General features: G+C 41.7%; 2 protein-coding genes and 1 non-coding gene across 6 annotated transcripts in view; 2 read left to right on the forward strand and 1 right to left on the reverse strand.

Moving 5' to 3' along the window:
* PRIMPOL (primase and DNA directed polymerase) overlaps positions 1–27,630 on the forward strand; it is a 95,270-nt gene that overhangs the window by 25,098 nt on the left and 42,542 nt on the right. The window lies entirely within an intron of this gene.
* CASP3 (caspase 3) lies at positions 5,720–27,324 on the reverse strand. 4 transcript variants are annotated; one of them, XM_040966289.1, is made up of 7 exons: positions 27,254–27,324; positions 18,174–18,237; positions 15,975–16,099; positions 11,073–11,201; positions 10,358–10,533; positions 9,717–9,837; positions 5,720–7,755 (listed from the first exon to the last, which is right to left on the reverse strand). In XM_040966289.1, the coding sequence occupies exons 2-7, from the start codon at positions 18,221–18,223 to the stop codon at positions 7,526–7,528; spliced, it is 831 nt and encodes a 276-aa protein (XP_040822223.1). In that variant the 5' UTR covers positions 18,224–18,237; positions 27,254–27,324; the 3' UTR covers positions 5,720–7,525. The 4 variants fall into 4 exon arrangements, with proteins under 4 accessions (XP_040822223.1, XP_040822224.1, XP_040822222.1 ...); XM_040966290.1 differs by lacking the exon at positions 27,254–27,324 and adding an exon at positions 27,042–27,082; XM_040966288.1 differs by lacking the exon at positions 27,254–27,324 and having other exon boundaries at positions 18,174–18,688.
* Positions 8,280–8,383, forward strand: LOC121146948. Its single transcript, XR_005882307.1, has one exon. It is a non-coding gene; the product is annotated as a U6 spliceosomal RNA (small nuclear RNA).

A 27,630-nucleotide genomic window follows, 5' to 3' on the forward strand; every position in this document is an offset into this window, starting at 1 on the left:
ACTTCACTTTAATGATACTTGTTGATAGATCAATATGATCCCATGAAGCAGAAGTGATTGACATATTTGAAAGATGGCAGTGGCACAGAACAACAGTTATTTCAAGGTCTGTTCTTGCAGGTTATTTATCAGTTTACTTTTGCTAGTTCTAATACCTGCCTTTCAATTACAGTTAGAAATTGTCTTGGGCTTGGTGCAGTGGCAAAGCAAGCCTCCACATGCAGCACTGGTATCTCATCTAAGCACCAGTTCAAGTCCCAGCTGCTCCAATTCCAATCCAGCTCTCTGCTGTTGGCCTAGAAGGATGCCCTAAGTTTTCCCATGAATGTGGCAGACTCAGGAGAAGTTCCTGGATCCCAACTTCCAATCAACCCAGCTCTGGGCATTGCAACTGTTTGAAGAGTGAACCAATAGATGGAAGGTCTTTCTATTTCTCCCTCTTTTTAACTGCAACTTTCAAGTAAAATAAATAAATCTTTTTAAAAAGGAGAAAGAAACTTCTTCAGTGGTGGGTGTTGTGGCTCAATGAGCTAAGCTACTGCTTAAGATGCCTACATCTCATGTTGGAAGGTTGGAATCCTGGCTGCTATGTTTCCAATTCCGTATCCTGCTGATGCAGCTTTGGAGGCAGCAGGCGATGGTTCAAGCACTGAGTCTGCCACCTGTAAGGGAGACCTGGATGGAATTCCAGTCTCCTGGCTTCAGCCCTGGCCCAGCCCTGGATGTGGAGTGAATCAGCATGTAGGAGAGCCATTCTTTCTCTCCCTTCTTCCCTTCTTCCCTCTCTGTCACTCTACTTTTCAAATCAGTTTTCTCCTCGTCAACCACTGAGCTGGCTGCCAGGTGTCAGGTGGTTGAGCTTTCATCACTCCCTACTCTAACGGGAGCCCTGGGCTAACTGAAGAGTCTGCTCACCCTGCAGTGTTTTCTGGGAGAAGGCTGGGTGGATCAGCATCAAGGCCCCACTATCTGCTGAGGAAACCTCAATGAAAAGCTCCCACAGGCTTCTGGAAGAAACGAGAGGGAAAGAGAGGAGGGGGAAGGAGTAGGAGTGGAAAAGTACGTAATTGTCAAAATGAAGTCTGCAAGGCCCCCTCTATGAAGTGGTCCTGGCAGGAGGCTCCTAGAGAAGGAGGCCTGGGAATGGATGTGTCTGGCCAGGAAAACTGCTGGTGTGAGAGCTTGGCAGCCAGAAAACTGCCGACTGTACCAAGTCTGGAGCGGGGAGGCAGCTTCCGCCCTGAGGTCTGCCAAGAAAAGCCTTGGCTGGCCTGACAAATCACGCATCAGCTGTTGACCTCCTGGCCAGATTCCTCTGTCTCCAGCTTGATGCCTGGGTTGTAGAACACAAGATCTAGTCATATGCAGTCCTAAATTTCCACCCAAAGGAAGTTAAAATGCATAAAATTTAGGATATCATCTAATTATTCGGTTGCTTGTTTTTCCCACAAATACTGCCCCTAGTGGATACATACTATTTTCCTACATGGTCCTGAGAGGTTGGGAATGTGGGTTTTTCCTTTAAGAACACAACCATGTGAAGATGGTATGCCACTTCTTTTCTAAGGCAATTCATCTGGCTAGCAGCAGTGGCACTGAGATCTGTTTTTCTCTGATTCAACACTGTGATAGTTGCCCCACCCATTTTGTAACATGGTAGTAGTCCATTTCCTGCTGCTATTGTGAAAGACTTGGCATTGGTAATTTAATACAGAGAAGATGTATATTTGGCTGACAGATCTAAAGGGTCAAGGGGATGGTGTGAGCATCAGCTCAGCATTGGGGAGGATGAACCTTTGAGGGATAAATCATATCCAAACATTGGCAAATACCAAGTAGGTTGTTTTGGATTTGTACCAAAAAAAGTAAGATTTCCTTATTTGTTTGAAAGGCAAGTGTTGCAAAAAGAGGCAAAGTCACTCACACTCACACACCCCACACCAGCCCTTCCATCTGTTAGTTGACTCCCCAAAGGGTCACAATGGCCAGGGCCAGGCCAGGCCAAAGACAGAAGTCTAGAACCCCATCTGTTGTCTCTCTTGTAGATGTGGGAGCCCAAGGACTTGAGCCATCTTCTGCTGCTTTTCCATATATATTAGCAGGGAGCTAGATGGAAAGCGAAGCAACTGGGACTCCCAACTGGTATCCAGATAGGTTGCTGGTAAAACAGATAGCGTCTTAACTTGCTGTACTACAATGTGGACCCCCAAAATTTATTTTTAATTTCGTTTTCCACTAGTGCTGTGAAGTATCTTCATATTTGTATGCATTGTGAATACATTCTCCAGTCTATTTTTAAATCATCTCTAGAACACTCATAATGCCCAGCACAATGTAAATAGTAGTTGTATTATTTAGAAAATCATGACATGAAAAATGTCTATACATGTTTGGAACACATTTCTCTCTTTTTCAAATGTTTTTGTTCTGAGGGTGGTTTAATTTGTGGTGGCAGAAGCTGGGAAGGTGCTGGCCGTGTTCTATGTTCTCTTGATGAATCATCCGGGCTTCTTTCACTTTGTTTTTTTAGGTAAATAGAGATTATGAGGCTAGCCAAAGATTACCTAGGATAAGGCAGATGTGGGAACTGTCATGCTCTAGAACTTTGACTCAGTTTACCTCTATTAACTAGAAATGAAAACAGCATCTTATCAAGTGTTTCTTGTTTGTCTCACCAGCCATCTGACAAACTCAAGTGCATGGAATATGTCTCTTCTGTTTAGTCCTCCCATCTGGCACCATATGTAGCAAATACATTGCCAGAACTTCATTAAAGTTAGATGAGAATAGCGAATGCTCCAGGGATTCTCTGCACAGTGTTGGCTACACCTGTTAGCATGGTTACCACAGCCATTCTGAATCATTCTTCCTCAAGGCATCTTAAATGGTTACAAACACAGATATCTTAGCAAGACTCCTAAGTTCGAATCTTCCCCTTGTCCCTTAATAGTAGTACACTGTGCCTTTGGTTACATTATTTTCATCTTTCCTTCTATAAGTTGAAGATTTCTTATACCTGATAAGAAGTTGACATGAGTTAATATTTGTAAATCTAGAGGGCTAGTGGGTACAGACCTGAGAACTATGTAGGTGTTGATAAGTAAATAACAGTTTCTTTAGGCCTACTGACATTGTTGACGGTGGTCAACAGTGATGCGTAACTAAACCACACATGGTCTGTAATACTTTATCCACAGGATATTTCCACCAGTATCTTTTTTTTTTTAAATTCCCCAAGTTGGAGAAGGAAAAATCAGACTCAGATAGGAAACATCAATGGGCTAGCCAATTCCCGAGCTGGAACTGCCCAAACTTTATAACACTCAACAAAGAATGGATACCTATGGGAGATGAAACAGGGAAAGAGCATTTTGCATCAAAATGAACTTTAAAATCTGTATACATACATATATATAGTATATATTTAAACATATAGAAACATCTCTCTCTATATAAAGATTTGGGGGCTGGCATGGTGGCTCAACAGGCTAATCCTCTACGTGAAACACCAGCACCCCATATGGGTACCAGTTCTAGTCCTGGCTGCTCCACCTTCAATTCAGCTCCCTGCTTATGGCCTGGGAAAGCAGCTGAGGATGGCTCCAGTTCTTGGGCCCTTCTGTAAATATGAGAGACCCAGATGAAGTTCCTAGCTTCTGGCTTTGGATTGATTCAGCTCCAGTTGTTGCAGACATTTGAGAAATGAACCAGCAGATGGAAGATCTTTCTATTTGTCTTGACTTCTCTGTAAATCTGCCTTGTTAAAAAAAAAAAAAAACGTAATGTACACATATATAAGGATTTAATGATTTGGTTATTTACTTGAAAAGTAGCGACTGACAGAGAATGAGAGACATACACAGAGAGACATCTTCCATCTGCTGATTCACTCCCCAAATGCCCACAATATCCAGGGCTGCTCCAAACCAAAGCCAGGAGCCAAAAGTCAGGAACTCAGTGTGGATCTACCACTTGGGTGTCAAGAACCCATACGTAAATGAGCCATCACTTGTTGCCTCCCAGGGAGCACACAAGTAGGAACCTGGCTAGATAGCAGAGGCAGGACTCAAACCCTGGCATTCGATGTGGGATGCAGGCATTCGAAGCAGCAGCTCAACCCATTACACCACAATGGTAGTCTGCCCCGAAAAGAATTTTACAAGAAATATTTCTTAGTTATTATTTGTAAGTTTCACATGCTAAAAATAGGTTGCCAAACAAACTCCAAAAATAGTACAAATGTCAACTTGGAATTTCCTGGAATTTATTTTTATGAAGATTTATTTATTTGTTTAATTTTAGAGTTAGAGGGACAGAAAAAGATCTTACATCCACTGGGGGACCTGGAAGAAGCTCCTGGCTTCTGGCTTCAGATTGGCTCAGCTCTGATCGTTGTGGCCACTTGGGGAATGAACTAGCAGATGGAAGATCTTTCTCTCTCTGTAAATCTGCCCTCCCAATAAAAATTAATGGTAATAATAATTAAAAACATACTGTGCTCTATGAAAAAAAAAAGTTCATATTATACAATTTTCCTTTTTACAAGATGTATTTCAACTTTTGATTAGCAGGGAAGAGAGGGAAGGAAAGACCAAGATTTTCAATCTGCTGGTGAACTTCCCTAAATTGCCACAATTGCTGAGACTTGGCCAGGCCGAAGCCAGGAGCTTCTTCTGGATTTCCCATGTAGGTGCAGGGGCCCAAGCACTTGCAACATTCTCCACTGCTTTCTCAGGACATTAGCAGGAAGGTGGACTAGAAGTGGAGCAGCCAGGACTTAAGACTCAGTACCCAAATGGTTTGCTGGTACTGCAGGCAGCAGCTTAACTCACTATTGCCACAGTGCTGGCCCTAGATAATTTTTGAAAGCAGCTACTTTTATCCTTCTCTGTTGCCAGGAGACACAAGTCCCCATTCCTAATTATGGTTATTTTTTTCTCTGATTAAAAAAGAGCATGTGTTCCTTATAGAAATAATGGAAATCATTTAAAAGTGCCCACAGTCCCACTTCTGTATATTCCTTTTCTAAGTACATGAAGTAAAAATTAGGGAGGCAGAGGCAGTCAGCAGAGAGCGGGTATGTTGTAGCCTCCCTTGGCACTCCTCCTTTCTCACCCTTCCACCCCCGTTAGTCCTATTTAATGTGGCGAAAACACTTTAAATTTAAAAATATGCTATCTGAAAACTGAGGTCTCTGCAAACCTAGTGATCCTCACAGGACCGGGGGCTGGGAAGCCCACAAGGTTTGTCTGTCCCAGATTTGCTACCATCTGAAGTGATTAGGTGGTGCATTCTCTCTGACTCCTCCAAGGTCTGCTCTCAGTTACATAATTTTTTTAAAAAATTGTTTATTTTTATTGAAAAGGCAGATCAGATTTACACAGAGGAGAGAGAGAAAAATCTTCCATCTGGTTCACTGCCCAGATGGCTGTAATGGCCAGAGCGGAGCCAATTTGAAGCCAGGAGCCAGAAGTCTCTCCCAGGTCTCCCACGTGGGTGCAAGGTCCCAAGGACTTAGGCCTTTTCCTAATGCTTTCACAGGCCGCTGCTCTCCCCATATGCAGCTGGATGGGAAGTGGAGCAGCCAGTACACGATCCATAAGGGATCCCAGCATTTGCAAGGTGGGATTTAGCCATTGAGCCACTACATAATGCCCCAGTTACATGGTTTAACTTTTAGCTGGCAATAAATCATCATCAATAAACACAAACTCCAATGTGTCAGTAATCTTGAGTATTTAATTTATATTTGAAATAAAAATGCAAAATAACAAAGTTTTCCAAAACTGTCATATGGGCTCATTCCTTAAGGTACATGCTACATTTCCTTACGAATGGTTACAGATCTGATCACAAGTAAGTGGCATCTATGAATGTGGGATCCTCTGCTGAGCAGAAGAAAGTTCACGAGTATGACATGACGTGGTGGGGACAGGGATGGCTCAGCAGCACTGTGGCTGTGCCTGGCTCCCTTCCAGGGGCTGGGATGGGGCTCCAAGTGGATGACTTCTAAAGTCCTGTGTACTATGAGCCTTGGATTTTCTCAAACAGTTTGAAATATTACCACCACTCTCCTTTGATTATAAACAGAAAATAACATGCTTATCAATACCACAGAGTATACTGTGATTTTTTTTTTTCCTTTTATTGACTCCCCAGATTTCTGGTCTGACTCAGTATCTTTCTCAGCATTTGCACTCTGGGGACATCCTGCAGGCACACCAATGTCCATGAAAACATGAGCTGGTGGTCCTGCTCTGAAGCCTTGGTCTGTGGCCTTGCCTTCACCGGACAGGCTGCAGCACAGTCTTGCCCTCACTTGAACTACTGTCTTGCAAATTAGAGTGTCCAGCTGATCAATTTTTATCTTTCCCTTATATTCCACTGCTCATTGTATAAGCTATATTTACAATTTTGACAAAAGATTTATTTAAAAGAGTGATGGGGAGAGAGATGGAGCAAAAGAGATCTTTCACCTATTGGTTTACTCCCCAAATGGCTGTGACAGTTGACGCTGGGCCCTTGGGCTATCTTTTGGAGCAGCAGAGCATAGAGCCCTATCCCAGCCCCCGCAAGGGAGGCCAGGAACAGCCCCAGCGCTGTTGAGCCATTCCTGTCCCCATCTTGTCAGGACTCAAACTGGCACTCTGATATGGTATGCTGGAGTTGTAGGCAGTGGTTTGACATGCTGTAGCATAACAGCCCCTAAGTTGTCTTTTAGAATGTGCTATACAGTTTCTTCATATTATTCTGATGGTAACTTGACAGCTTGAGGTTCTTAGAGTTCTTCAGATAGTTTGCTGGTGTGAAAAGCTCAACTGCTTGGTTGAGCAAAAATGAGAAGAGATGCTGTAGGTCAGCATTTCAGCACCTTGTAGGCACAAGTTTGCCCCTCTGTTGCATTTCAGCCTTGAAGGAGTCAACTCAGTTTGCCTTCTCTGAAATCACTAATTAGATTTTTTTCAATAATAGGCATGAGTTTTCATAACAAAGACATGATTAGAACAAGCATTACAAAATCCATCAGTTCAGACACATAATGTAAAAATACAGTTGACCCATCTCAGTATGTTAACTTTAACATAAAAGTTCAAGCCTTTGTACATGCCCAGGGTACATTATGCCACATCATTTCTACAGTTTTACAGAAACTAGAATGTTCAGTCTTCAGTGGTGGGATATTATTAAAATTCATCACTGCAACATTTAACTTGTCTCATCATTGAAAACTCATTTCATCGTTAAAACTTGACAATTAGGAAAATTTTAAGTTTACAATCAGTTTCTCTCATAATGATTGTACCATAATCTGCTTTTATGCCCAATTAAATTGAAAATCAACTACCTGATTTAGTTATGAGGTAGTGTCATTGATTTTATTGCTATGAAAGTAATTATGTTTCAAAGTACCATAGGGAGTGGTCAACTAGATTTAAATCAGAGAGGGAAATGTAATAGCACTTTTCTGTTGCTTATACTATTCATTCAGTATACAAATTGAAAAAAAAAAAACCTAACTATTTCCTCAGTGATAAAAATACAGCTCTTTTGTGAGCATGGACACAATACATGGAACCTGTTTCTTCGCATGAAAATTGGCATCGAGGGAGTAGGACTCAAATTGTGTGGCTACCTTCCAGTTCACTCGGGTAAGGATGTGCATGAACTCCAGCTTGTGAGCATACTCCTTCAGCATCTGACACAGTGACTGGATGAACCAGGACCCTTCCTTTGAATTTCGCCAGGAATAGTAACCTACAAGGCAAAACATAACAGAAATGCCATGGGTGACTGTAGCTGGTTCTGTAAATAATCCTGAAGGGTGAAAAGAAGCATACATTTCTTCAGGTCTTATTAGCCATAAAAAGGAAAAAACAAAAGTCATCTTTAGTTACAGGAGATAATGTAGGTGGGGGGAAAAAATGTGTGCCTTGCAGACATCTCTGCTTTCAGCTAGGAGAGACTGTCCAACTTCACTACTGAATTACTGGGATTTTTCATTTTCTGGACTTGCTTTCAATATGGACAGACAGGAAAATACGCAGAAGATGCAACAGCAGAATAGATGAATGGAATCAGGAGATGTGGCTCGATGTTTGAATCAGCCTTCATTTTACCTTAATGTTGGATTAGTCAGGAAATAAACTGCCTGCACAAGAACACACACGTGACAGTTCTTAATCTGTCTACAAGGCATTTGAACACAGTAAAAAAACACTTTTCAAATCACAAAAAGAGAAAAAGTCTTTATTGTACTTTATTACAACATTGAATGCACTGTGCTTGCTTTGGCAGCACATATACTAAAATTGGAATGATACAGAGATTAGCATGGCACCTGCGTAAGGATGACATGCAAATTCGTGAAGCGTTTCATATTTTTCTGGATTAAAAAACAAAACCCATCTATTTATTATCTAGTAGAGACACACATCACCAACAAAAATCAGCAGAAACTATATCGCATGGGTTTTGTTGTTTTCTGTTAGTTTCATCTCTTCTAAACACTTTCCTCTGATTAAATCATTCAATGACTCATAGATCATACAGTAGCATCATTTTCTGCAAGAAGGTTCTTGATTTTCATTTCTTCAGCTACATGTTAGTCATTTGTAGCATGTTATTTAACTTCATGGTGTTGTTAATTTCTTGTTTCTCCCTGATGTTGATTTTGTTTTGTGGCTTTTCATTTAAGGGGATGTATAGTAACTGTGTAATGGAGACTGTCATATCTAGTGACATGTCATTTAACTTTCTATTTTTTCTTTCTATTGTTGATTTTGTATTATGACTTTTCATTTGAGGGAATGTACAGTAGCTGTGAAATGCAGATTAACATCCAGATGTGAGGATACAATGCAGAATGCATTTCTACTTCCAGACAAAGATGGACTTACAATGAAACTGTTTACTATATCTTAACAATAGGGTGCTGGACTCTCTGCCATTATCCATGCCCGCAATGATGGACAAATGACTGAGTATGAAGAACTATATGTTAGTAATGATATAAAAGAACTAGGTGGTGGGGAGGGAATTGGGGAGGGAATAAGGGAAATGCCAGGAGCCTATGGAATTGTATCATAAAATGATAATAATAAGAATAATAAAATGTTAAAAAAAAAACAATATTGAATGCACTGCTTTAATTTAGAAAGTGCTGGCAGGAGGCCTGAAGGATAAAGAAAATCATACTGAGAAGAGCTGAAAATATAACACTGTTTAAAAATAATTTACATTTCTGAACTCTGCCACTTTAGTTGTATAAATAGATGTGTGATATGTGTAACACAACTACAAAAAGCAGACGTTAACAGCAGATTCATGCTTCAATTCCACCTTATTTTCTTCCACTTTACCTCATCCTCTCCTACACTAGTTCCCATCTCTCAAGGAATTGCTGGAAAACATCCCTCTTCTCTAGCAGGTGGGTGGAGCTGTGACTAGCCTGTGGTACCATGTAGTAGATTATCAAGTATTAGGTTCACGAATCACACTGGTGTCTGCCTTCCCATGCAGACACATCTCAATGAGCCAAACTTTTGGTTCAAGACAACTTCCTGGGCCTTCTATTTGATTAAGCATCCTAACTTAGACATCTTCATTAGGGATATCAAAATCTCAACAGTCTCTGGCCATTCTTTCATTCTATTATTGATTATAACATAACTGATTTAAAATTTACACCAGATATTCCTTATTCATCATTTTCTTACCAGGCGCCGTAGAATATGCGTATAAGAAGTCAGCTTCAACTGGTATTTTCTGGCACACTGTGTCGTTTTCGACCGCACTGTCTGTCTCGATACCGCTGTCCAGCTCTGTGCCTCTGCAGGCCTAGATGGGAGAGATGCGAAGGCAAAACCTGTTCATTATGTTGAGTCCTGATATGAGCCCGAGATTGAAATTTACTCCATACTTTCTAAGTGGTGGTTTAAATGAATAAAAACATAACAAGAGGGGCTGATATTATGGTGCAGTGAATTAAACTGCTCCTTGTGACACTGGCATCCCAGTGAGCATTTTTTTGGGGGTCCTGGCTGCTCCACTTCCCATCCAGCACCCTGCTAATATGCCTGGGATAGCAGTGGAAGATGGCCCAAGTGGTTGGGCAAACCAGACTGAATTTCTAGGGTCCTGCCTTCAGTCTGGCCCAGTCCCGGCTATTGAAGCCATTCAAGGAGCGAACCAGCAGATGGAAAATCTCTGTGTCATTCTGCTTTTCAAATAAATATATATTTTAAAGTAAACAGTAGTTCTTAATTCTCAGGGGAAAAAAAAGATTTGGATTATCTAGAATTGAGTGAATTAATCCCAGATTAATCCTTAGTAACCACACTGCTCAGTTATATATTACCTGAATAATGAAAAGTTTAGGCTTTCCAGTTAGACTTCTACAACAATCCCCTCTGAACAAACTTGTCAGTTTTTTCAGTTCAATAGACCCATTTGTTCCAAAAATGCGTCCTTCCTCACCGTGGCTTAAAATCACACAAATAAAACTGCTCCTTTTGCTGTGATCTTCTTTAGAAACTGGAAGACATTTACAAACCAAAAGAGAAATTTCCAACTTGGTTCAACAATCTGACATGTCATAGCGGAATAAGACGAAGAAGTTGACAACAGAACTGAGATCATACCACAGGCATTGCCAGGCAGAGCAGCGCATCTCAAACCATTTCAGGGAACTGGCAAAAATAACTGCTTTCTTACTATAATACACAATTAGACCTTCACTGTATGATACTAGCTTTTCTAGCTCTGTGTACAATGCTGTGATACACTTAAATAGAAGAAAGTTAAACTTAATTGTTACTAAAGGACTATGCTGTGGTAATAATATGGGGAAAAATGGTGGGAGGGAAAAGTGGGGAGAATCCCTATACCTACAAAGTAATATCACAGAAAATATGAATAACAAATTTAAAAAGTCAATAAAAATAATTTTAAAAGTAAACAGACATTTAGGATTATGTAGAGCATAATCCCATAAGTCTCATGTTCTAACATTTATACTTATAGTTGGGTCATTATATAGTTAGAAACCAAAGAGTCATCCTCTCATTATTTACCATTGCGCAGGAGTTCCATGATTTCTTCACATGTAAGATCATTTTTATTTTTGACGTCATATTTCAAGTTCATGAATGTTTCCCTGAGTTTTGCTGCATCAACATCTGTACCAGACCGAGGCGCCATTCCTAGCAAGAGAATGAGCTATTTGTAACTGTATTTTTAAAAGATTAACTGCCCTGAAATAAACTACACAGCAATTCATGAATAAATTCTTTTAAAGGCTAATTTTTATACAAAGTTTCAATTTCTTAGCATGTAAGACACTTCACAATGTAAACTGTATCAGTGCTACAGTCACAGCTTTCATTTTTTTAGATAGTAAAAACAGAAATGAATTTTAGTGCTAAACAATGAGAGTTTGGTTAAATAAACTATGATTCATTTATATAATGGAATGCTAGTTTGTAAACAGTTTTAGACTGGGAGAAAAAAAATTCAATACTATGGTCTTAACTTGTTTAAGAAACAATTATCAGCCAGCAGAACTGCATGAGAGGGTCATCAAAGTCCTCATGCAAGCTAGTTATTATTCTATTTTCCAATGAACTTTAAAAAAATTTGTTTTAAAGATTTTATTTATTTTTATTGGAAAGTCAGATATACAGAGAGGAGGAGAGACAAAGAGGAAGATCTTCCATCCGCTGATTCACTCCCTAAGTGGCCAAAATGGCTGGAGCTGTGCCAATCTGAAGCCAGGAGCTTCTTCCAGGTTTTCCACACAGGTACAGGCTCCCAGGGTTTTGGGCCATCCTGTACTGCTTTCCCTGGCCACAAGCAGGGAACTGGAAGGGAAGAGGGGCCGCTGGACACAAACCAGCACCCATATGGGATCCCAGTGCATGCAAGACCTTAGCTGCTAGACTACTGCGATGAGCCCATCAACGAACTTTTAAAAGTACTCATGTGCTTCTCTGACTCTAAGTTCCCAACAATTTTAAGAGAAATGATTACTTTTATAGTATCTTTTCAGGGCAGGAAATAAAACCCTCTACCACAGCACCATGTTTGTATGATCACACATTCTGTTCCTGGCAATCTTTTCTGATCCCTTCCATATCTCACAAGTGACTGCTGCCAGCTTCATGTGCACAATGTGGACCGGTAGCAGGGATGACTAAGAAACCTGTCCCAGGTGCCCACGTCTGGGCTAGGTCTGGGTCCAGGGCTCCTGACTTTCTTCCCACTCCCTGGACTGGATGCCCTCTGTGTAGACAGACTATATAATACACTCACATTGCAAAGCTGGCAACACTCTGGGCGGGAACACATCTGAGAATTCAAGCTCATGTATATGAAGACTAAACACAAAACATGGCAATAACTTCATCTCCAAGCTATCCCTGGGTAGCATGATTATCAGTGGTTTTCATTCTGCTAACCCAGTTAACCTCTATCTGAAAATGGTGCCTTTTGGCTGTGGAGATCAAGTTTAACCTGCTTACTAGCATCAAACCCTGTATTTCTAGAGTACTCTGGCTTCGCAGCATTTTTCACTCCTCATAATCTCATAAATTAGACCCACTGCATCTAGTTTGTGTAAGCATTAATTCTAGTATGGTTAGTAAAAACAATTCAAAGAATTTTCAAAGCATCAATTTAAAAATTTGAAATAAAAAGAGTCAAAAATATTCCTTTTAATGGTAAATTATGCAAACAGAGTGAAAAGGATTTTTAAGGGGATGTGGTAGTCCATAGCCATTAAAATAATACATAGTTGGGACAGTTGGTTGCAAATGGTAAAATTTCATTCTTTTTAATGGCTGAGTAGTATTCCATGGAGTAGATAGGTCAGTTTCTTTATACACTCCTCTTTTAATGGGCATTTGGGTTGTTTCCATGTTTTTGCTATTGTATATTGTGCTACTATAAATATAGGATTACAGATCCCTTTCTCATATGCAGACTTCATTTCTTTGGGATATATTCCCAGAAGTGGGATTGCTGGGTCACACAGTAGGTCAATTTTCAGTTCTTTTAGCACTCTCCATACTGATTTCCATAATAGCTGCACTAGCCTACACTCTCACCAACAATGAAGGAGGTACCTCACTCCCCACATCCACCCCAGCAGGTGTTGTTAGTAGAGTTCTGAATGTATGGCATTCTCACTGGAGTTAGGTGGAACCTCAATGTGTTTTTCATTTGTATTTCTCTGATAGCTAGGGATCCTGAGCCAATCCCCAAAGGACAAATATCATATATTCGTTCTCTCTGATATAAAGCAACTTCCTTTCAAAATACAAGATCAATAGCCCTTTCAATATTGTTTTTGCTACTTCTCATGGCTTTTGTTATTTTTTATTTATTTTCATTTCTTCAAAATATTTTTTCTCTGACTCATATTCAATTAACTCATATCAATCCTTGTGAAGAACTGACTCATCAATTCTTCACTGACTCACAGGTCATGTAATAGTATTGTTTTCTTCAAGAGGTTTTTTTATTTTCTTTTCATTTCTTTAGCAACACATTTGTCATTCAATAGTATATTATTTAACTTCATGTTGTAAATTTTCTATTTTTCTTGCTGTTGTTTATTTTGTTTTATGGCTTTTCATTTAATGGGACGTATTGTAACTATAATAGAGACTATCATATCTAGATGTGAAAACACAATGCAGTATTTCTGCTTTCAAATTAAAGATGAATTCCCAATGAAACTGTTCAATATATCTTGACAATAGGATGTTGGACTCTTTGCCATTGTCCACACCTACAATGTCAGGATACACTTAAATAGCAGAGTGATGGAATTATGACTGTTTATGAAGGACTATACTATTGTAATAATATAGGGGAAATCATTGTGGTGAGGGGATTTGGGAAGGGGTAAGGGAAATCGGAGAGGCAATCGAACTGTATCATAAAATAAAGTTTAAAAATAAATTAATTAAATAATGGATATAGGGCTGGTGTTGTGGAACAGTGGGTTAAGCTGCTACCCAAGACACCAATATCTGAGCAACATTAAAAACTTACATTACACTAAACAGAACAAGTATGGTACATTGCTTGCATGTTATGAATAAAATCATAATTTTCAGAAGAGCTGTCAAGAAAAAAATCAAGTTATAAATCAAAATGCAAATTATCTTTTTGGGACTCCAAGGATTTTTATTTTCTATATTCTCCAACATTCTAAACTCTAGTTACTAGGTTCAGATTGTATGCAGTACAATGATTGAGAATGGGATTTGGAGATCAAGCCAACTTGGTGAATTAACAGAGAAGTTTCAGAAGTAAAGGTAAAAATGGACAAAAATGAAATTTAAATGGAAAAAAAATTGAAAAGAAAAAAGACAGCCAGCTTATATCATATGTATTCAGGAAGGAAAAGAAGGAGATAAGTATCACAAGAACTAAGAGGAAGAAGGGGTGGTTGGCGTGATGGCTCAGCCAGCTAACTCTCTGCCTGCAAGTGTTAGCATTCCACAGGGGTGCCCGTTTGTGTCTTGGCTATTCCACTTTTGACCCAGCTGCCTGTTTATGGTCTGAGAAAGCAGCAAAAGATGGCCCAAAGCCTTGGCACCTTGCACCTGCATGGGAGACTGTGAAGAATCTCCTGGCTTCTGGCTTTGGGATGGTTCAACTCCAGCTGTTGTAGTCATTAGAAAGTCAACCAACAAATGGAAGATCTTTCTCTCTTCTCTGTAAATCTGCCTTTTCAATAAAAATCTTAAAAAAAAAAAAGGAGGAAGTGGGGCAAGAGAACGGTATCTTTGAGATGAGGAGTCTTTGGGGCAGGTATCTTGCCAGCAGTTAAGTCCCTGTTTGGTACGCAAGCATCCCATCTCAGAATGCTCGGTTTGAGTCCCAGATGCTCCACTTCTTATTCAACTTCAGCTAGTGCATACACTATGAGGCAGCAGGTGATGGCTCAGGAATCTATTTGAAACATTGTCAGCCACGGGGGGGACCCAGATGAAGTACCTGGCTTTGGCTTGGCTCAGCCCTGGATTGGCAGGAATTCAGGTAATCAGTACATAGAAGATCTGCGTCTCTCTGCCTTTCAAATAAAATTTTTAAAAAAGAATCGGGCTGGTGTTATGGTACAGTGGCTTAAGCTTCTGCTTCTGACACTGGATAGTCTGACCCTGCTCAGCTTCCAATCCGGCTCCCTGATAATGTAACTGCAAAAGTGAAGGAAGATGACTGAAATGCAATTGAAAGACCTGGCTAGAATTCCAGGCTCCTGGCTCAGGCATGGCCTACCCCCGGATACTGTGGCCGTTGAGGAGTGAACCTGCAGATGGAAGATTTCCCTCTCTGTCACTTCACCTTTAAAATACATAAATCCTAGAGAAAGAGATGCAGAGATGGGGAAGTCTTTGCCATCTCTGTAGGGTAAGCAGACAAGGGCAATAGAATGAATGAAAACACAAGAATTGAAGCAAATAGGAGACAGAATAAGTGCTGAGGCCCGGGAGTCAGGCAGACCAAGGCCTGCGTTCCACCTTTACCATATGGGTGACCACGTAACGTTTGTACTTTCCCTGCATCAAAAACGAGCTACTTTTCAAGGTGGTTATAAAAATAAATACAACAATGTCTGTGATGTGCCTTGCAATTTCTGGAAAGGAAAAATACTATCATTCACTACTATTTCTTGAGACCTTGTACAGATATGAAAGAGGAAATATGAGGGTAAACTCAAGGATGACAGAGAAGTCAGGGCAGGGAAACAAAGTACAGATGCGAGGCAGCTGGTGGAAGAGAAGCAATCCTGAGGAAGGATGGCAGAGTTGCGGGTTGATGTGCTGCAGGATCCTGCCCTGTTTCTCCCTCATTGCTCTTCCGGGTCATGGCTAACCTATACTCACATCAATACTACTTTTCACCTATCAAATGTAAATGACACAAATATTAAGAAAGGATTAAGGAATACATAAGATACCTACCAGTGCTTGTATGGAAGTTCTTGTTATTAATGATTATGCATAAGCCCATTTCAGGATAATCCATTTTGTAACTACTCTCCAAAGATATTCCTGAGTTCACTGATTTGCTTCCCTGGAGGATCTTTCTGTTTGGAAATCAAACGATAGTATATAAAGGTAGAAATGCCCAACCCTTCTGTTTACATTAATGCAACTTTTGTAACTCAAAAAGAATGGCTAACAACTGTGCTAGAAATCAGAGTGGGTGCTGCTGAAAGCTCTCAGCTGAATTCCATAACAGCCCATCCTCCAGGTGAGGAAATGTCCCATCACGAGGCCCAGCCAAGTGCTATGTCTGTGCAGAGACTGAGCCCAGATAACAGGAATTACCTGCTGAATGTTAGAGTTCAGGTGGCCCTTTCACAACATGTTGAATGTTTCCTCTAAATTTTTAAACAAATGTGAGTGGGCACATCCTATACTTTAAAAATTTCAATAAATTGCAAACGATTCCAAGCGCACTATTAATCATAATTATTTCTTAGACTCTATAAGAAATTATCCATCATATTAATGCACAAATTAGCCATCTCATTAATACACAGAAGTTAACAGCACATAAAAGTCACAAACTACAAATCCTTGTCTGGAAGTCACTTTGCCAAAAACTTCTGCTCTTTGGACCAGGAGTGAGTGAACTTTTTCTTAAAGCATCAAATATGAAGAGCTTGAAATGAGGGCCGTGAGCTCTCTTTTGTGCATCTCAACCAGCCGCAGAAACTAGCCAGGAAGGTAGGTAAGTGCATGGGTGTTATGTTCCAAAAAACTGGGATGGAAATAGACCAAAAGCTAGGTTCCTGATGTGTACCAACAATCAGGCAACAGTGGGCCCGGGAACAGCCAAACAGTAAAACTCAAAGGTTACATACTCAGGAACTTAACCGTCAGAATACTTCACATTATACTAGTTCTCCTCTAAGTAAAGGTTTTGCATTTTTCTTGTAGTTTCAGTCAATCATGGCCAACCATGGTCTCAGAATATTAGTGGAAAATTCCAAAAATAAAGAATTTATAAGTAGGTTTTATTAAAATATTTTATTATAATTGTTTTATCAACAGTTGTTGCTGATCTCCTACTGTGTTTCATTTATAATAGAGATCAATGGCCTAGCATTTACCAGGAAAAATGTGAGCCTTGGAAATCAAGTGCTGTAGTCTTGGGGTCATGCACAAGTGGATCAGTAAATGATTAACACCCAGCTCTGGAGGGCTTTTCTCTACCACTTTCCATCTGTCAAAAAATATGACAGTTACATCAAGATGGGACCTGCCTGCTAGGCAGCAGAGACTCGAAGGCCTGGGATATGAGGGTAGCTCACTGTGGGATCAAAACTTGTCCAGGACTCCTATGCATTTGACATTTAAATGATGTTCTGTATGATCTAAACAGGAACTGTCTGGATCACTTTAAAAAGATCTAAATAACAATGACATCTATGTCAAGAAAAAACTTTAAAATGGGATTGCATTGCAAAAGTTCAACTTCTAGGAAAATTTCTTTGCTAAACAAAGAATCTCTAAGTTTATTCATTGGAACTGCTATAATGCTATTATTTAGCATTACAAAATGAGTAATGTAATTCCTGGGCCAGGGCAGCAAAATAACATGGGATCTCAGCAATAAACTTTGAGAATGGATAGTTTCAGCCAAATGGATAGTAACAGATGTGAGTGAAATTATTTGAGTCTTGGCTTCTTCCTCTCTCTACCTACTGTGATTGAAAGCATTAATAAGCACGAATATTCCACAAAAAACAGAAGCAAAGAACAAAAGATAATTCATATCAGGCAATTCCTCTTCAAACTGAAATTGTTCTTCAAATTTATAAACAGGAAGCCAGATACTGTCCCCAGACAGACAAGCTCTAATCTTGGGATTAGGGACGATCCAGAGCAGCCAGACTGCTACACCTGCCTCTCAGGTAGCGCCCTCTGCCTGCAGGACTGGGTTTCCCACCCCAGGGTCAGGCACTGATTGCCTTTTCCTCTGTCAAAGTGTTACCTGGTGAGGTCCCTAAGGCGCAGAGGTCAGGGGTAGGAAGTCAGCTTGACCTCTCTGACTTGAAAGCCGTTAATCTTTCTGCTTTCCCAGGTCTCAGTTTACCCCACGACATATGTGCATCTGTCTCTGATTACATAGGATCCCACTGAAATACTCACGTTTCCGAATTAATGGATTTTGAATCCACAGAGATTTCAGCGTTCTCCATGATACTGTTATTACCTAGAATATAAAAAGGGAAGTGAACAAAAAATACTGTCATTATAAAATGACTGCATATTAGTGATTCCAATGATTATTTTTCTAAATCTCTTTTCTGTTAAGGTTTTTGGGGTACAACAATGATCCTTTGTGATATATTCATTTTTTATTGGAAAGTCAGAATTACAGAGAGAGGGCGACACAGAAAGATCTTCCATCCCCTAGTTCAGTCTGGATTACTTACAATGAATTACATAAAGTACATAGGGAAAAATTAAACAGCTTAATGAATTCTCCAGAGGTGGTTGACTCAATAGACAGAAAGGGTCCAATAAAAGGGGTAGAAACAGAGACCCAAAAGCCAATTCATTATTTCAAAGCTACTTTCCTTGTAAGGGTTACAGTAAAGGGAATTTTAGTATCGCCAGCTAAAACTCTGGGGATTTGCCCATTCTCTCCTCCTTGCTGACCTCTCAGGTGGTTAAACAGCTTAGTTTCAGCGTGGTGGTGTAGAGCATTGGCCTGAGTATGTCTAACTTCCATCTGTTGGGTTTGGTGCAGGAACCCAACCAAATCTATGGCTTTGCAAAACAGTATACTTAACAGAAGGAATGAGCAAGAGAGGAGGTTTCTTTTTAGGTGCCATGGCATGTTTTTATGCTGATGAGAACGATACCATTGAAAAATGAGACATTAACAGAATAGAATGAAGGTCTTGAAGGGACAAAAGGTCCCATCCCTGTTAGATATGGAGAGGTATTCACTTGAAACAAGAATTGTCTCATTAGTGGTAATAGGAAGAAAAATAAGGGTTGTTGGCATAATACAAGTTGGCTGGTGGAACTGAAGGGAAGAGCATGAGGGGCTTAAACGATGGTATTCTCTGCCTAGCTGTGTGCCTCATTTCAGTGGACCACATATATGTCAGAGGTCTCATAAGATTATAATGGAGCCAAACAATTCCTATTACCTCATGATAGCAAAATGTTGTGGTGAAACACGCTGTACTAACGTGTATGTGGGATGCTGGCACTGTTAAAGCTACTGCATTCCCTCTTGTATAAAAGTAGAGGTATAGGGCTGGAACTGTAGCATTGTGGGTAAAACCACATATAAGCACTCGTTTGAGTCCTGGCTACTCTAATGTGCCTGGGAAAGCAGTGGAATATGGCCCAAATGCTTGGGTGTCTGCACCCCCAGGTAGGAGACCCAGAAGCAGCTCTTGACTTGGCATTGGCCTGGCCAAGCCCACGTCATCGTGGCCATTTGCTGGGGAGGGGAAGGTGAACCAGTGGATGCTGATATCTCTCTTTCTCTATATAACTCTGTCTTTCAAGTGAATAATAAAACCTTTTAAAAAATATAGAAGTAGTCATGTATAGTCTATAGCATTTGATAATAATCATAAATGTTTGTGTTACTGGTTTATTGTTTCTTACTGTCTTGATGTGATGCTTGGCATCAATTTAGGATGTTGATGACAAGAAAGCAAATTTCTGGGCATAAATTAGGTCATAATGAAGATTTTAGTAGAGAAATTGACAACAGGTGACAACTTGGGATCCAAGCCTCAGGATCACTTCTCAACTTCTTATAACAGTATTAGTAACACCAATTAGTAACACTATTACTTCAGGGTATACTCACTTTACTTATAAACAAACCAAGAAGAAACTCCATTGTGGTAAAACAGTATGCCCATGTTACTACTATTAATTATTCAAGAGGCCATGTCAAAGGATTAACCCATACCATTTAGATTAATGTATGCAGTCTCTTTTGTCTTAGTGTAAGTAGCTGATGGCTGAAAGAAAAATCTATGATTTTTTTTTAAAAAAAGATAAACCTATGAAGTTTAAGAATAGAATTTAAAATAATGTCTTTCTACTTAAGAAATTTTAAGAGTAAATTCTAAACACAATTACTTTTCTTTATTAATGAGATCGTAATATATTGAAGTAAAATGGATACAGTCTTAGCATCTGACACATGCACATTTGCTCTGTACTTGTTGTCTGTGTTTTCCACTCTTGGGAGTAGAGGTCTTTTTCTGTCGTGCTCACCAAGGTATAACATTAGCATTACCTCACCTACATTAGCTAATGCCCAGCTGAGTACAAGTCATTCTGGGGATGAGTGAGCTCATCTTTGGAAGATTTAAAAACAGAAGGAAGGAAGAAAAAATACCCCAAGGGAAACATTTCCTACCCTATCTGTAGTAACCAGAGTTTAAGTTCTTATAACATTTTTAATTGACAAAACATAATACAAAGGGAAAATAAAGGAGATGTTAGAAACGTGTCCTGGCACAGATGTGGACTTAACATAGTTGTTTCTTATTGTGCTGATGTGTGTAATGCTGGAGATGCTGGGTCTAAGAATGCACATGGATGAGGTCACTTGAGTAGATCAGTTGCCACGAGCTGGTACCCTGGATGACACCATCACTTCTCCAGTTCCCAGATCCCTGTAACATAGGCTACTAAAACTACAACAGTCAGAGCATGTGACCAGTAGAAGTTAGTTCACTCTACAGTAGTTAAAAATTTCAAACTGAGTTTTCCTCAAAAAGTAAGAAGTTGGAATGCTTTCCCTATTGACATGGTAGTTAGCCAATTACTCATGGCAATAGAAAGGTAAAACAGAACAACTTAGCTAGCAAATTAAAGCAGAACTATGAAAATTAGTTTCTAAAACTGAAATTCCTACATTAATTTACGTACAATCAATAATTTGGAATAAAAAAATCCAAGCAATATATTATTCAAGAACAAACTGTTTGAAAGCCTATGTAGAGCTCTTAAAACAAGATATTAAATCAGCTAATATTATACAGCTAATCTGTCACACACAATTAGGCTATTTTGGTGTCTGTCCTACAGAGAATCTTAGAAAAGTGATAAAATTTGGTCTCTACCTTAAGGAATTTTATATCTCAAAATGTGCATGAGACACACTGTTAATTTAAAATTCATCTTCATGAGAGTGAACTAAAAACCATTTACAAGATTTACCAAATAGCCAAAGGCAAGCAAGAATAATGCCTTATGTGATTCGTGTTGTGCATAAAGCATTGCCCTGAAGTACTTCCTCTTATAGCCCATTCACATAGACTCACATATATTTCCATGTGGTCTTTCCAGCAATACTCGGAGGTGCACCAATTCCCTTTGCTCAGTTAACAGAGACGTAGAGAAGTTCAATAACTTCCAGTGGCAGAACTAAGACTGAAGCCAGCAGGAAGGCAGATTCCTCCTACTCTATATCATGTAACATGATGGTATATTTCAAAGGAGGAAACAAAAATGTATAACCTCAGAAGCTCTAATTAGAAATTGACAGACATGGAAATAGTACATACTGTACCCACTCTAATGATGAAAAGAGGAATGCCAACAGTGGTGTTTCTCATGCCCCTGGACAATATGCTTCTAAAAGCAAAACTTTGGCAGTGGGACTTTGTCCTAGAGGTTAAGCTGCTGACAGAGACATCAACATTGCCAGATATTAGTGCCTGCTCTTGATTCCAACTTCCTGCTAACGCTCACCCTGGAGGCAGCAGGTGCTTGTTTAAGTAGTTAGATCTCCTTCATGAACTTCATAGATCAAAACCGAGTTCCCAGTTCTGGCTTTGGCTTGGCTGAACGCTGGCTGTTGCAGCTTTTGTACAGCAAACTAGCAACTGCTATCTCTGTCCTCTCTGCCTGCATGTCAAATAATTAAAAGCCAGCATCATGATATAAGAAATGTATTAGTAGATTTTGGCCATTGTGTGAATATCACAGTGTGTCCAAATATAAACCTAGTTAGTACAGATCAAACATGTACTGTTTTACAATAAACTTTTCTTTCATTTAAAGATAGAGTACATTCCAGGATGGTAAATATAAAACTAGTAGCAATTATGATCATTACTATATATAGGTAATACCTAAAGGTATATATTATAATCATACTTTTACAATTTTTTTTTAATTGAGAGAGAGCTCTTATTTGTTGGTTCATGTCCTAAATTCCCAGAGCGTAGCTGGGGAGGACAGGGGTGCCAGGAACACAATTATGGGCCATCATCACCTGCGTCCCAGGGTCTAAATTAGCAGAAAGCCAGGAGTCAGGAGCCAGAGCATGGAATCAAACCCAGGCACTATAATGTGTTCTCATGTGCTAGGCTGAAACCTGCTCCACATATATGTATTTTTATGTGACAGGTAATGCTATAGGCTTGTTGACATCGGCATTACCACAAACATGCAACAAATTCTTTCTACCGTATCACTGATAGCTACAATGTAACTAGGCTATAGGAATTTTTTTTCAGGTTCTTGGGAATCTTAGGGGAATACCCTGGCCTATGTGTTTCCTCATTGAAGGATACATGTTTTGCAGTGCAAGAGTGCAACTGGTCTCATGTTAAACATTCAGTTTGGGTCCTTAGGACACATTCTCTACATCTGTTTGTTAAAAAAAGCAAAGAAGAAAGGGCCTGGTGTGGTAGCCCAGTGGCCAAAGTCCTCGCCTTGAACACGCTGGGATCCCATATGGGTACTGGTTCTAATCCCAGCAGCCCGGCTTTCCATCAAGCTCCCTGCTTGTAGCCTGGGAAAGCAGTTGAGGACAGCCTACAGCCTTGGGACTCTGCACCCGTGTGGGAGACCCGGAAGAGGCTCTGGTCTCCTGGTTTCTGATCAGCGCAGCTCCAGCTGTTATAGCCGCTTGGGGAGTGAACCAGTACACAGAAGATCTTCCTCTCAGTCTCTCCCCCTCTCTGTATATGCAACTTTCCAATAGAAAAAACAAAACAAAACAAAACAAAAAAACCAAAGATGATGCCTACCCATTATGGCTTCTGGCAAAAAATGTGAAAAATATCAGGAATATATTTATTACCCATTAGAAAGAGCCATCTTGGGGCCCAGCGGCATGGCCTAGCGGCTAAAGTCCTTGCCTTGAACGCATCGGGATCCCATATGGGCACCGGTTCTAATCCCGGCAGTTCCACTTCTCATCCAGCTCCCTGCTTGTGGCCTGGGAAAGCAGCCAAGGATGGCCCAAAGCCTTGGGACCCTGCACCCGTGTGGGATGCCCGGAAGAAATTCCTGGATCCTGGCTTCAGATCGGCATAGCATCGGCCATTGCGGTCACTTGGGGAGTGAATCATCGGATGGAAGATCTTCCTCTCTGCCTCTCCTCTCTGATATCTGACTTTCCGATAAATAATAAATCTTTAAAAAAAAAAAAAAGAGTCATCTCAAAAGCAGCCACATTTCTAGATTCAGTAAGTGAAACAGAAAGAACATTTGTTTTAAAATAGTTTGCATAAGAAAAATTCAGCTCATACCTGAGGGTTAGGGGTGTTTTTTTTTTTTAATTTTAAAAATCTATTTTATTTTTATTGGAAAGTCAGATTTACAGAGAGAAGGACAGACAGAAAGATTTTCTGTCTACTGGTTTACTCCCCAACTGGCCACAACTGCCAGGGCTGATCTCATCCAAAGCCAGGAGCCAGGAGCAGCTTCTGGGTCTCCCATTCAGGTGTAGGATCCCAAGGCTTTAGGCCATCCTCGACTGCTTTCTCAGGCCACAAGTAGGGAGCGGGATGGGAAGCGGGGCCACTGCGACATAAACCAGCGCTCACATGGAATCCCAGTGCATGCAAGGCGAGGATTTAGCCAATAGACTATTGTGTCAAGCTCACATACCTGAGGTTTTATGGAAATCTTGTTCCATCTGGTCTCTGAAATTGACTGGGAGTGTATTAAAATTGCTAAACTAGTGACCCTCATTCAGCATGAGGAAGTCAATCTCTTGATATTTACTATGTTATTCAGGCAAGACATGCAAATGGAAAAGTAAAAATTAAACACAGGTGCAGCTGAATTCAGCAACATCAAATCAACAAAGACCTTTTCTCTAGCCTGGGCCCCCCAACCAGGAAGCTTCCTGGAGTATTCCCCGCTAAGCAATGCCTGTTTTTTCGTGGCTCAAGTCAGGGAGAACATAGTACTTACAATGTGCAACAGGTCTGTCTTCTCTCAAACTAGTTTACTAAAAGGAGGAAATGGGAAGCCCTTGTAAGTTCTAGATATTTTGTAAGAAATGTATATAGAATTGTGGATACCTTTTACAAAAATTCCTGACAACCTACAATGCCTCCCCACTCACTGCTTTGTCAACTCACTCAGGTTAAAATTCACTTGATTTAAGACGCTCTGCCTGCCAGAGAAGGTCTGAAACTGCAAAAAGTTAGTAGCATTTGTTCATTTGACACCTGCACCCTAGTGATTTCCTGAACACTGCGGACAGAACACTGGCTATCCTGTGGCAGTGGGTGAGACAAAGGCCCCAACCCCACACAGGGTTTCTAATGTTTGTATTAATGAGTAGCCTAGATGGCAGGTACTAGACCCTGCCAAGAGCATCTCAGTCTCATTTCCCTTTACCCTAAAGTAAAGGTCTACGGGGAATGCTGGAGGCAAGAACATAACAGGTAGAGAAACAACCATCTTGATGTTTAAAAATCAGTTATCCCAGAAGTTATCTGATCTTCACAACCTTGTAAAGTACAAAGACTTCACCTCACTTATGGACAGGCTAGGAAGCAGTGCCTTTGGAACCTGGTATAGACTGACAACACAGTAGCATTTTCCCTCTCATGTACTCATGTCTGTTTCAAAAAGAAAAAAAAAGATATAAACCATATTTAAGAAGTTAAGAATTCTAATTTTTTAAAAGGCTGAATGCCAGTGCTTCCTATCTTTGGGACAGAGCTTAAAGAACCACCTCATGCTAAATACCAGGATTAATATCATGCCACTCAAGTGAATATAAAGAGCGCTTTCTAACTTTCAAGGCGGGATGAAGCAATAGGATACTGTGTGAAGTTAGATTTGAGTGTAAAACAATAAAGCAGCATTATAATTGCCTATATCAGGTTAGATGCCGGTCTCTTTAGACAATCAGAGGCAAGGCCTTTTGTCCAGGATAGCAAATACGAATCTGATCTAACCAGGTACAGTTTCATTTCTTTTACTTTGGCCAGCTTTAAGTGCTGCACTACAAGACACTGAGGCCGTTCATTAAGTAAAAATAAAAATCATTCTCGCTTTCAGAAGCGGTTTTCTGCAGAAGAGGAAAGCCAAGCCCAAGCCCACAAGTCAGGCTGGGAGGGATGGTTTAAGCTTTAACTTCACTGTGAGATGATGTAATCAGCTTGCCACAGGCTGTCTTAGCATCTCCTCCCACTGTCTAGGACTCCTCCCTTCACTTCTACAGTGTTTGCTAACCCACAGGTTGTAATCACCATTCATTAAGCAATCCTAAAACATTTACTTTTCCTAAATATGGCCAAATTATTCAAGAACCATATGGCTTCTCAATTATGGAAATCTATGGTGATGGAGTACTGGGGTCTATTATACACAGACATGGTGTTATAACGTAACATGTATCCCTGCTCCCAGATGAAAGATGGACTCCCAATGAAACCGTTGGACATGTGTAGACAGTGGGATGCTGGACTGTCTGACATCATCTGTACCAACAATGTTGGGGTGCACAAATAAGAGACTGACAGAATTACAATTCCTTATGGAGGATTACACCATTGTAGTAAAATGGGGAAAATCTGTCGGGGGTGGGAGTTTTGGGGAAATTCCAGCCTATATGAAACTGTACCACATAATTCAAAATAAAATATATGTTAAAAAAAAAAAAACAGTGCTGCTGCGAGAACACCCGTGGAGGGGCTAGCATTCACTCCTGCCAGGCTTTGAGTACACTGAATGACAATAAGGAAGACCATGATCAATCATAGCCCTCAGTTTGCTCAGGATCTAAAAATAGGGAAGAGCAAACACACACCGAAGGGCATGACACATCCCTGTTAGGAAGCGCCAGATGTGACACATGGATTAGGAAGCTTTCCTTGGAGCTGAGAAACATAACAGAAGTAGGGTTCCCAGCCATCGGCAGATGTGCTTGGGACAGAGAGAATACAACAGTATTCTCAGTTGGTATGAAGGTCAGTGTGGCGGTAGAGAAAGTGAAGATACCAGGTAAAATGTAGGTCCGGGAGAGGTGGTGGCTGGTTAAGGGCTACGGCTCTGCTAAACGCAAGAGGACAGCTTTCTCGGTTTTCCTGCTGTAAGAAGGGATTTGAAGAGGGGCCGGAGGCCCTGGAGAGAGACTGGAGGGCGGCTAGTCTCGGAGGAGAGAACCAGAAACATATGGCAGACATGTAGGAGGCTGGCGAGGCTTAGTGACCGTTCGGGAAAGAGGTGTGGTGGGTGGGAGAGAGGGGGCGAAGGGCGCTGGTTCTTGCGAGGCTGAGGGCGGGACCTCTGAAAACAAAGATCACAGCATGGTCGGCTTGAGCATGGCCGAGGGGATTTCACTGCAGCCCCTGCAGCGCCTTCCGCCAGGGCTGCGGAGTCAGGGGGTTCAGGTCGGCCAGGTCTCTCCCATCACGGCCAGGCCCCCCCGCTCCCGACGAGGTCAGGCCGGGGAGGTTCTACCCCAGGGCCACGTCTCTCGGGCTCTCGCCCTCGGGGCGCTCTCTCCCTGTGCCACACCTCCCTCCTTGGCGGTCCGCTTCTCGGCCTGCTGTCCTGGGCGCCGTCCTTCACCGGCATCCTGTCGCCCTCCAGTCCCCTGCTGGGTCCCCAACCCGGGACCAGGCCACCCGCCGTCCAGTACCGTCCTCCTGAGCCGGGATCGGGCTCTCACGACCCCTCACCCGGCTGCCTGGTTCCATCCTCAGCCTTAACCCGGGCCTCCAGCCAACAGGGATTTCTGTGCAAAGCCCGGCTCCACGTCTCCCGCCATACCTCTCCTCTCTGGGTCTCGGCTCCCCGCCCGCCCAATGCTAGCCCTGTAAAACAAAGGATCTGCCTGCCAGATCCTGCCCACTCCCTCCGCCTTCTAGCAGCAGCTGCAGCACAAGCCGCTGCCCCGAGGCAGGCGCTGGGCGTGGGAAGAGCGGCCGGAGTGGGCTCGGGGCTCGGGGCGCCGCGGGGAGGGCCGGGAGGGATGCACTTACCGCCCAAGGACAAACACCTGCCAGGCTCCAAGGGTGCACTGCTTCCGTCTACCGCAGCAGCCAGAGGTACCTCGGCCGCGGCCCCGCCCCTCCAGTGGCCCCGCCCTCCTTCCGCGGCCCCGCCCCCTGGCTTGGTTAGCCACGGGTTTTGCGGACGTCCCGCCCCTGCCGGCGCCGCAGTCCCGCCCCTCCTCCCGCGGCCCCGCCCTCCTCCCGAGGCCCCGCCCCCTGGCTTGGTTAGCCACGGGTATTGCGGACGTCCCGCCCCTGCCGGCGCCGCAGTCCCGCCCCTCCTCTCGCGGCCCCGCCCCTCCGGTGGTCCCGCCCCCTGGCCTGGCTCGCGTGGGTTAACGCGGACGTCCCGCCCCGCCCGGCGC

This window comes from Ochotona curzoniae, unplaced genomic scaffold (assembly GCF_017591425.1).
Source record: "Ochotona curzoniae isolate NIBS_2020 unplaced genomic scaffold, NIBS_Ocur_1.0 scaffold_4505, whole genome shotgun sequence".
In the NCBI taxonomy this organism is placed as follows: Eukaryota; Metazoa; Chordata; class Mammalia; order Lagomorpha; family Ochotonidae; genus Ochotona; species Ochotona curzoniae.